Source organism: Myiozetetes cayanensis, unplaced genomic scaffold (genome assembly GCF_022539395.1).
Source record: "Myiozetetes cayanensis isolate MyiCay16 unplaced genomic scaffold, myiCay2020 scf26, whole genome shotgun sequence".
Classification (NCBI taxonomy): Eukaryota; Metazoa; Chordata; class Aves; order Passeriformes; family Tyrannidae; genus Myiozetetes; species Myiozetetes cayanensis.
This window is the reverse complement of record NW_026087477.1, coordinates 3,448,699-3,458,620: the sequence shown is the minus strand read 5'-3', so window position 1 is coordinate 3,458,620 and position 9,922 is coordinate 3,448,699. Positions and strand designations below refer to the sequence as shown.

General features: G+C 61.1%; 1 protein-coding gene across 4 annotated transcripts; it reads left to right on the top strand.

Moving 5' to 3' along the window:
* Nucleotides 1–350: 350 nt before the first annotated feature.
* On the top strand, nt 351–5,071 carry PLPP2 (phospholipid phosphatase 2). Of its 4 annotated transcripts, none has more exons than XM_050321334.1 (6): nt 351–551; nt 2,523–2,674; nt 3,040–3,317; nt 3,504–3,561; nt 3,681–3,857; nt 3,948–5,071. In XM_050321334.1, exons 1-6 carry the CDS (start codon nt 500–502, stop codon nt 4,083–4,085), a joined length of 855 nt encoding a protein of 284 aa, XP_050177291.1. In that variant the 5' UTR covers nt 351–499; the 3' UTR covers nt 4,086–5,071. The 4 variants fall into 4 exon arrangements, with proteins under 4 accessions (XP_050177291.1, XP_050177293.1, XP_050177290.1 ...); XM_050321336.1 differs by having other exon boundaries at nt 547–661; XM_050321332.1 differs by lacking the exon at nt 351–551 and having other exon boundaries at nt 1,625–2,674.
* Nucleotides 5,072–9,922: the final 4,851 nt, after the last annotated feature.

The window sequence follows — 9,922 nt, the reverse complement described above, 5'->3', positions numbered from 1 at the left end:
TGCACAAAGCCCCCCCCCTGCCCCTGCCGGTGCAACCAGAACGTTTCTGGGGCCACGTTCTTCCATTCTTGGATTTTCCTTTTTTCCCCATTTTTTTTCCCCCTCAGGTCATAGGCCCGAGGTGGGTGGGGCACAGGCGGCTCCCACATCGGCCTCTTCCTTCTCCCCTTTTCCCTTGACGCAGCGACGGGAGACGGCCGAGCCAAAGCGGGGAGACCAGGCAGGCGGGGCGGGCACCGGGGGACTCGAGACGGCCGGAGCCGAGGACGCCGGAGCAGAGCCCGAGGAAGCGGAGGGGGGCGAGGAGAGTCTGAGTCCGCGCTCCACACCTGCCCCGGTCCCGGCCCCGGCGCTCCCGCCCCGCCCCGCCCCGGCCCCGGGCGGAGGCGCCGGCTGCCGCCCCGCCTCGCCAGCCCGGACTTTACCTCCCGGCCGGGCCCGCGTCGTTCCGGGCCATGTGAGCCACGGGGTCGGGCCGCGGGGCCTCACCGGCTGCGGGATGGAGCGCAGGAAGGTCTTCGTGGCGCTCGACGTACTCTGCCTGGCGGTCGGTGAGGGCTCGGTACCAGTACCCCCGCCGTGGGCGACTCCGAAGCGTCACCGCGTCCCGCCCGTGCCTTCGGTGGGGTCGCGCCGCGGGCTGGGGTCAGATCCGCGGAAGGTACAGGGGGTCCAGGGTCCCGCCGCACCTCCGCCCGCTCTGGCCCGCGGCCGGTGCCGCCGGTCCGGGGGCAGGGCGGGAGGCACCTGCCCGGTCACTGTCCCGAGGCTCCGGGCCTCCTCCAGAAACCACAGGCGGTGCGGGCGGGCGCGGCGGGGCCAGGCGAAAGCCGGTCCCTGCCCCAGCGCTACCGGGCTCCGTCGGGAGTCCCGGTTCCCGGGGGCGACCCCGTTGGCCGAGCGCCCCCCCGGGGACTACGGTCTGTCCCAGGCCGGGAGGCAGCAGCAGAGTCCCGCCGCTCGGGCGGCACCGGGACGCTTCCTCCGCCGCCGCCGCCCTGGCCGCCTGCCCGCCGCCGAGCCCGGCGCTCCACGGGCGGACGGAGCGAAGCCGGGGCTCCGCAGCCTCGGACGGATGGGTTCAGGGGGCCTCTTTCAGGACGTCCCCCACCGCTCGGTGCGGGCAAATGCTCGTTTCTGAAACTGCAGGGAATCACTGAATTAATACGAACTAAAAATAAAGGCCCGGAGCTTCCCGGGTTGCGGGCCCCGGCGCGGGGGGGCCCGAGTCCCCGTGCTGCTCGAGGCGCGTTTCCCTACTGCGGGCCGGTGCTTTATATTTTTGGGGGAGTTTTTTTGGAGGATGAAATTTTCCAGAAAGAAAATTGGTGTCTAATTTGAGCTGAAAATGGACGTCGGAGGTGTGCGGGGCGGAGGTGGCGGAGGGGCCGGGAGGGACCGGCGCTGGTTCCCGGCGGGGCGGCGGGGCAGCTCCCTGGTGCTTTATCGCCCTGCTCCCCGCTCTCTCTGTGAGCGCAGGAGGCGGCGGGACCCCCAGGGCGGGAGCGAGGAGGCAGGGGCGGGCGGGGACAAAGGTGCGGGTTCCCGGGAGACGGAGGAACAAGGGGAGGCGGAAACCGCCGGGAAAGGCGGAACAGGGAGAGGAGACTGGCCTAAGGTGGCCTGCGGGGCCGGGGGGGCTGCTTCCCGGGGGGAGCGCCCTGGGACCCCCAGGGTGGAGGCGCCCGACCCATCCTTGACTGTTTCTGGGCAGGGGTGGGGCAGAGCCCCTTCCAGCGAGGGGCTGGCACAGCTACTGCGTGGGGCAGAGACCTGCAAATTCCTCTGGATCTCTGGGGATGGTTCCTTCCCGGGTGAGCTCTTAGCTGCCAATGGCCAGGGTTGCAGCACACTGGGTGGAAAAGCCTCCTTTCCCAAACTGACAAAGCCAGCACAGCATCTCTCAAGAGCCTCGGGGAGGCAGGGGAGTGAAGAGGCTGGTAAGAGCAAGGGCAGTGGGAAGGTGAGAGGGACAAGCCAAGCACTTTGGAGTCCCACTGTGCTTGGGCTGGATCACCCATCAGCATTGCTCAAGCACCAGCTCTCCTGGAGCTGCTGTGAGGATTCTGCTAGGACCATCTAGGGGCCCTTTACTGCTGTAAAACAGTTTTGCAAGATGCCTGTGCTCATTAATTTTAATGAGGTCTGTCTTCCTAGGCTGAAAGACTCTGAGGAAAAGGCACAAGATCAAGCCTTGCCATAGTTGTGCCTGGGGAGGAGTGGGACAGCCGAGGGGGCTCTGCAGGTGCCCAGTTGTGGCCGTCTCATGTGGTATCTGGGCGCTGCAGGCATCTACAAGCTCTTGATAGGGCCATATCGGTGGTGGGACCAGTACGTTGGTGGGTTCAAGTCCTCCTGCTCAGGGTACAGGTGGCTCAGGACTTCATCCCCGGAGGGGATTCCTCCCCAGCATCAGGGAGCAGAGCCCCGGGGATCACAGATGGGGAGACTGCACAGTGCTGCATGCCGGTGTGGAGCCTGCTGGCTGGTGTCCCCAGTCCTTACCTCTCTCTGCCTTGCAGCATCTCTGCCCTTCGTCATCCTGACACTGGTGAACTCCCCGTACAAGCGAGGCTTCTACTGCAGTGATGACTCCATCCGCTACCCCTACAAGGCAGACACCATCACCCACGGTCTCATGGCTGGGGTCACGATCACCTGCACTGTTGTCATTGTAAGGATGTACCACCCCCTTCTCTCCAGGACAGGGACATCCTGACATTGTATGTGGAAGTTGGGGCCCAGCACAACCACCTCCAGAGCCCTGGCAGGGCAACAGGACCCTCAGCTTAAGTGCTGCTCTGATGGGAGTCAGGAGCTCCTGCTGGGGGTCAGGAGCTCCCATTGGGGTAGCGAGACCCACATCCTGTGGAGCTGGTTCCCTGCAGGGACAGGGAGAGGGTCTATGAGCTCCTGTGGCAGGCAGGTGCCAGGGACTCCTCTGCCACAGAGCCAAGAGCCAGAGCGTCCTGCAGCCCTGGTTCTGAGGAGATACTCAGTAGTGCTCAAACCTCACCCCTTGCCTCCTGGTCTCTGCAGATCTCATTGGGGGAGGCTTACCTGGTCTACACTGAGCGCCTCTACTCCAAGTCAGAGTTCAACAACTACCTGGCTGCCCTCTACAAGGTGGTGGGGACCTTTCTCTTTGGGGGGGCCATCAGCCAGTCCCTGACTGATCTGGCCAAATACATGATCGGCCGTCTCCGGCCAAACTTCCTGGCTGTCTGCAATCCTGACTGGTCCAAGGTGAACTGCTCCATCTATGTGCAGCTGGAGAATGTCTGCCAGGGAGACAGCAGGAACATCACCGAGTCCAGGTGAGCTGTCAGGCCACAGGACATGTCTCCTCCCTCTGCCAAGCAGTGCTGGGCTTCCAGTGGCAGCCCCAGATGGGTATTGATGCTCTCCTGCTGCAGGGCAGAGCCTGTGGAGTGGCTAGAGGGCTTGTGGGGGCTGGCTAAGGGCTTGTTGTCGTGATCTGACCCATTCCTTTTGCCCCACAGATTGTCCTTCTACTCGGGACACTCCTCCTTTGGGATGTACTGCATGATGTTCTTGGCGGTAAGTGCCTTGCCACCGGAAGGCAGCCAGCCCCCACAGATCCCATGCCCCAAGCACCCCATCATCAGGCTAGTTGGTGCCCCCTGATCTGGGTGATTGCTCCCCTCTTTGCTGCCCAGCTCTACGTGCAAGCCCGGCTGGTGGGAAAGTGGGCCCGGCTGCTGCGTCCCACCATCCAGTTCTTCCTCATCACCTTCGCCATCTATGTGGGCTACACCAGGGTGTCTGACTACAAGCACCACTGGAGCGACGTGCTGGTGGGGCTGCTCCAAGGGGCTCTCATTGCCGTCCTCATCGTGAGTGTCCCCTGTGCAACCTGCTGCTTGGCCAGGTTCCTGCTCAGCCTGACGGAGGGGTCCCCAAATCTTCCTGTTGGTCTTTTTCAGGTCCACTATGTCTCTGACTTCTTCAAGCACCGTCCCCCAAGGCAGTGTGAGGAGAAGGACCCAGAGCGCAAGCCCAGCCTGCCGCTCACCTTGAGCGATCCTGACCACAATCACTACAGCTACCGCGGTGCCCCGTGAGCCGCACACGGCCCGTGCACGCCAGACTGCAGACATGCCCCTTGCCATGCTCTGCTCCTGGCTCAGGGATGAGGACTCTGGCTCTGTATTAACTGTTGGCTCCATGGCTCTGGTGCCTCCGACTGCCACAGGTACCAGCGGGGCAGCCCTGCCTGTTCCCACTCCCACAGTGCCGCAGCACCCAGCTCCCCATGCCCATAGTGCTGCTGTGCTTGGCGGTACCTGGTGATGCCAGTGCCCTGCCTCTGGGAAGGGGATGTCCTCAACCCCTGTGCATCTGAGTCATGCTCCAAGGCTGCTGTCCCAGCCCTCCACATGGAGGAAGGGGAGGGAGGGAAGGGTGGCACGCGGGGATGGATTTATTGGGCTGGCAAAGCACACTGAGCGAAGAGCAAACTCCTCGGGAAGTCTGACTTTGCCTGTGCTGAGTGTGTGTTGTCCCTGTCAAATTATCCAGTCCCTTCTGAGTACAAATCCTCACAGGCACAGAGAGAGGAGGACAACTGCTAGGCTAGCTATACTTTTTTGGAAAGGATTAAAGCAATCCAGAGCTTTTCTTTGTTCCACTGGTTACCTTTAAGAGCAGTCCTGCCCACCAGCAGCTGGTGCAAGCAATGAGTGCCTGGGCAGGCTCTTTTCTGGCAGTGCCTGATGCTGCAGTCCTGGGTGTGAGGGCTGTTTGCCCCCCACCTGCTTCATACCTGGCTTGGGCAAGGTGTTGCTCTGGCCTTTGTCATTCCTGCAGCTTCAGCTGATGCTTTAGGGTGTGGGGAGGGCTAGGGAGACACTTTCTGTGGTAAAGGAAAATAAATGGGGATGGTGAGCTGAACATGGGAAGAGGGGGGCAATGGGTATGGAGCAGTCCCATTGCTGACACGCAGCTGCCTCCAGCACTGGAGCGCTATGGGTCTCTCTTTAAAATACATGCATTTTCATTATGATGTGTTTTTATAAAAATGTTTTTAAATTAGGTCATCCTTAAAGAATGAATGTGTCAGGCCTGTTCTCTTACTCTATGGATGTTCCTGGCGTTGGAGGATGAGCTTAAGTGTTCAGGGTTTTCTTTTCCAAGGGAAAGGTGTCTGAAGCCCCTCTTTAGCTGTAGGTTTGCTGGTGGGTGGTGATGGCTGTCAGGGCCATTAAGCCCCTCTCCCACTTGTGCTGTGAAAGGTGGACTTGACCAAGGCTGATGGGAGCAGCCCCCCAGGGCCAGGTGTTCTTTGCCCATGCTATGCCTGTGAGGTAGTGCATTCAAGGGCGTTGTGCTTCAGCCAGGCAGCCCTTTGAGAGGTAAGAAGAGACACGGCCAGCAAGTGGCTCCAAGACCCATCCCAGCCAGCTGCATCCTGGCACTGGCTTTGCCCTGATCCAGGAATCTCCTGTGCTCCCCAGAAACATGGCCCTGCTCTGCAAGGGAGGAGGGAAGGCAGGGAAAGGCTCTTGGAAAAAGTAATGCTTTGTGCCTGCAGCTCCTGCAGCCAGAGCTGAGGGAAGGCAGGGAGCCAAGAGCCTTGGCACAGCTGCCCCATGTCCCTCCACTGTCCAAGGGATGCGGTGGGGACAGGTGACAGGGCCAAGCTGAGGAGCTGTTGGCCATAGGGCCCTCTGACTGCTGGGAAGCAATAGGGGACACTGGGAAGCAGCACCTGGGAAGCCTCAGGGTCTACCCACTCCCTTTGGGGTTGGGATGACCAGTCCTGGGGTCGGCTCTTGCCCGCCCTTGTTGAGTGCAGCCTGTCTGTCCTGCTGGGAATGGTAGGGAGCCCCATACTGGCTGCGTGGTGTTAATGTGCTTGCGCAGTGTGGGTGACTCCAGTCTAGACAAGCCCTGACCAAAAACACCCTCCCTGTGTGGAGGGAACTCCCTTTCCCCAACATTGCTTTTCCATTTTCCTCCAAGAGCTTTCCTTCCAAAAGTCCTTCCCTGCTTCCCAGCGGGGTCCTTCCCCCATCCCAGCCCTTGGGGCCAGTTGTTTAATATCTGATAAGTGTAAAACAAAGCTGGATGAAGTCCCAGGGCAGGGCAGCTCTGCCACAGGGTTTACAAACAAAGCTCTACACAGGCTCAGCAGCTCCTGGAGTTGGGCAGTGAGATACAGCCCAGGTTTGTGAGCTGCCTCCTTGGTTTTCATTTGGCCTGCTGCGGTGCCCAGCAACTACCCGAGTTCCTGGCACTGCCTCCACAGCTCCTCTGTGCAGTCAGAAACAGGCCTGCTCCCTTCCCTTGAGATCTGATTTCGCCCCTTGGATGCATCTCTGGAAAAACCAGCTGGGCCACAATGCTTCAGTGTGCTGCTCCGAAGGGCAGGGCCAGCTGCTGCGTGTTGGGAGCTTGGTTGCCCCATCCCCAGGCGGATGAGGCTGCCCGCCTGCTCACAGCTGGGCCCCACTGTGGGACAGGCTGAGACCTGACTAAATTTGGGGCATGCCAAGCCACACCTAACCGGCAGTTGGTGGAAGCTCCTGAGCCATGTCCAGGCACATGTCCAGGGGCTGTTAACTGCAGCCTGCTCCAGGTGTGCTTTCTGGCCCCTCTCTGCAAGAACAGGGGCAGGGAGCTTGCCTGTGCTGGCTCCTTAGCTCCACAGGTGCCAGCAGGGCCCTGGGGAAGGCAAAGCAGGTCCAGTTTCTGCTGTGAAGTCTGGGTTCCCTCCAGCCCTTGCTAGCCCTGGTCATGGTTGAATGCCACTGCTCCCTGCCAGTGCTGTTCCAGACCTGGGCTGGACCCCACTGCCTTGAGTCACTCGGTCTGAGCAGTGGGAGGGACTGGGCTCCCTGTGGGGCTGGTACTGCTCCTGGGAGCTGAGGACAGGGATAGCAGCATCCAGGAGTGGAGTTAAGCCCATGTGCCTCTGTTTCTCTGTTCAAGGCTTGAGCTTGTACTTGGCCCCATGGGTCAGAGCTAGTGAGAGCTCTGTGCATCCTGCTTGGTAAGTCCCAGATAGTCCCTCTGGTGTTCAGGGTGAGTTGGGGCCCTGGGTATTGTGATAGCTTGTGACTGGGACGTCCAAACCCCTTTGCAATGGGTGACTCGGGAGCTGGGGATCCAGTCCTGGTTGTGCTGGGGCAGATTCAGCTGCGGGCTGAAGCCACGCAGCGTTAGCCTGCAAGGCATGGCTGGGACCTGATGAGACAGCCATCCTGTTCCCCAGCGTCAGCAGCTCCACACACCAAGTGCTCTGCCAAGATGCCTGCTTTCCAAAATAAGCTGCTTCTGGCAGCATTCAGACAGGCTCTGGCTTCCAGCCCTGCTCCAGAGGGGGCCCATAGCTGCCTCCCCCAACCTGTGCCTCCTGGCTGCCTCCCACCCTGCCACGCAGCATCCTCCCTCCCTTCTCCCTGGCACTCCTGCTGATTCCATGGGCTTCAGTTACCCTAGCCCCATCCCCAGGTTTCTTCCCACTCTTAGCTTTTTTCACTGGCTAAGTGGGGCAAGAGACGAGCAAAGGGGCTGAGCTCCTCTGTGCCTGCAGCAACTTCCAAGGGCGGGCAGCAGCCCTGCCAGGAAGGATGTTACTCATCCCCTAAACATCCTTTTCTCTGGCCAGTGGCCACGGAAGATGCTGTGGCCAGATGCGCCCGTCTCTGTGGGGCCTGAGGTGGCCCTGGCTGAATGTGCTGGGGAATACCGACGCCATGGCACCCTCGGGTGGGATGTTGGCAGCCCCTTCCCGAGCGCACCCCACACCGCGTAGGTCTCTCCTCCCCCTCAGCGGGGCGAGTCACGGAGGGGGAGTGGTGCCAGGGCCTGGACCCCTGGAGCTGGCAACTCTGCCCGGCACAGCCCGTGGGAGTTGGGGGGGCCCGCCGAGGTGGGGAGAGCAAGGCCAGTGTCCGGGCTCCTCGAACTGCCCCGGCCCCGGGGGCACCGGTCGGGAGCCGGCGCCATCCCGTCCCACGCCGGGCGGCGGGCGCCCGGCCAGGGCGGCAGAGAGCAGTAGGAGCCCGGCGGAGCCGCCGAGCGGAGCCCTGGAGCCACGACCGGAGGAGCCACCGGCCCCCGCAGCGCCGCCGCCCAAGCCCCGGTGTCGCCCACGCCGCCCGGCCCGGCCCCTCCTGCCGGGACACTGCATGAAGCCAGGTGCTCCCCCCCAGCCTCGCTTCTTCTCCTTCTTTTGCTCCTTCTTCTGTTCCTGCTCCTCCTCTTTTTCCTCCTTCTCCTCCTCCTCTGATTCCACTAGCACCGCCTCCCCCACTCCCTTTAATCGACGTTTCCGATGAAATATGCACGGTGCCATGGACTCTTTTGATCCACTAAGGGAAGAAGGGGGCTAAAGACGAAATTAAGTCACAGCAGGAGGAAAGGTGAAGGGGAAGGCGCTCCCGGGGGAGGGTGTTATATGTCGCCCCTTTCTTATCAGAGCACCTATCCTCGCTGGTGCCCGTCCCGGAGCCCGGGTCACCTGACCTTGGCGTTGAGCACGGGTGCCTGTCGGCAGAACAGGCGCAGGGGTAGTACCACCGGAGCCCTCCCTGCCGGGGAGTCCCGGCCGCGCTCGAGCCGCGCTGGCATGCGGAAGCTGGCAGCCGAGCCTGGGGAAGCAGCCAGGGGGTATGAGCAGCAGTTTGTTTTCTGCTGCTTGCCAGGGTCCGTGCAGAGCTATGGCGCTGCCAGGGTTGTTCTCTCGGGAAGCACTTGGCTGCTGAGCCCTGGCTCTGCGGGATGGCTAGCTCTTCCCTGCTGGCCCTGGCTCCTGCTCAGGGGCAGGCCTGACCCGCGGTGGTGAGTCAGGTGTTCCTGGGTCCTTTCCTTTGGCCTCCTGCCATAGCATTCCTATCAAACAAGACCTGCATTGCCAGGCCTCCCATGACTGCAGGTCTCTCCTGGTCACAGCAGGGAGCTGCCAGCCTGCAAACTGGCTGCTGGACATGTGATGACCCGCAGGTACAAGCAGGTTTAGCCCTGTCAAACCCAAGCCTCTCCCCTCCCTGCTCTGCCTTTGCCAGGATGGGCAGTGTGGGCAGCTGGTGCTGACGGATGGTGCTGCCAGAGATCTGGTACCAGGGATGAGATAGAGTGACTGCGGGCGAGGATGGGAGACATGGCAGCAGCAGGGCATGGGGATCTGCTTCATTTCTTTCCTCATCAGTTCTGGAATAGCACTTGCCTAGCCCTGCTGCCATTGTGCCCTTATGGTGGTGGCCCTGTACCCAGGGAGGGCAGCCCAGCATCACCTCAAGCATGTTGTCCCACCAGGCACAAGCCTGTCACTGTTTCCATGCCTCACATGCCTGAGGCCTCCCTAAATACAGTGTGTGGGGACTGTGCAGGGGGGCTCCCCCTGGGGCAGAATGACTCAGCAGAATCCTGCCAGGGTCCTTGCTGGGATCCCTGTTCTCTTCTGCTCCCTTGGCCTGTCTACCCAGCCAGCCCCTCACATGTGTCTTGGCCCCCTCAGCCCCATGGGGTGATGTTGGGAAGCTTGAAGGGCAGAGGAGACAGGGTTATGAGGCTGGGGAGGGGGTTTAGGGGCAGAGATGTGCGTCAGTCCAGATCTAGACTGCCTTTTTTTTTTGTTATTTTAGTATTTTTCTCTTTTACACTCTTGAAGCCTTAACATGACCTTAGCCAAATTATTTTCCCTCCCTTTGAGATTTATGACCCTCTACCAGAAATTATCTGTTCTGTCTGCAAAAACAGACGTTGTGCTGTTATTACATTTTAAAATATAATAAGGGCTGGGAGACCACTCTTCTGCCACTCTCCCCACCAACCCCCTTCCCTTCACGGAGCACAAACCCCACTGGTTGCTGGTGCAGAGCCAGCAGTAGGTGCAGTGAGGACACGGGCATCCCCCGCTCCAGAGAGGGGAGGGTCTCCCTCCCTGTCTGCCCTC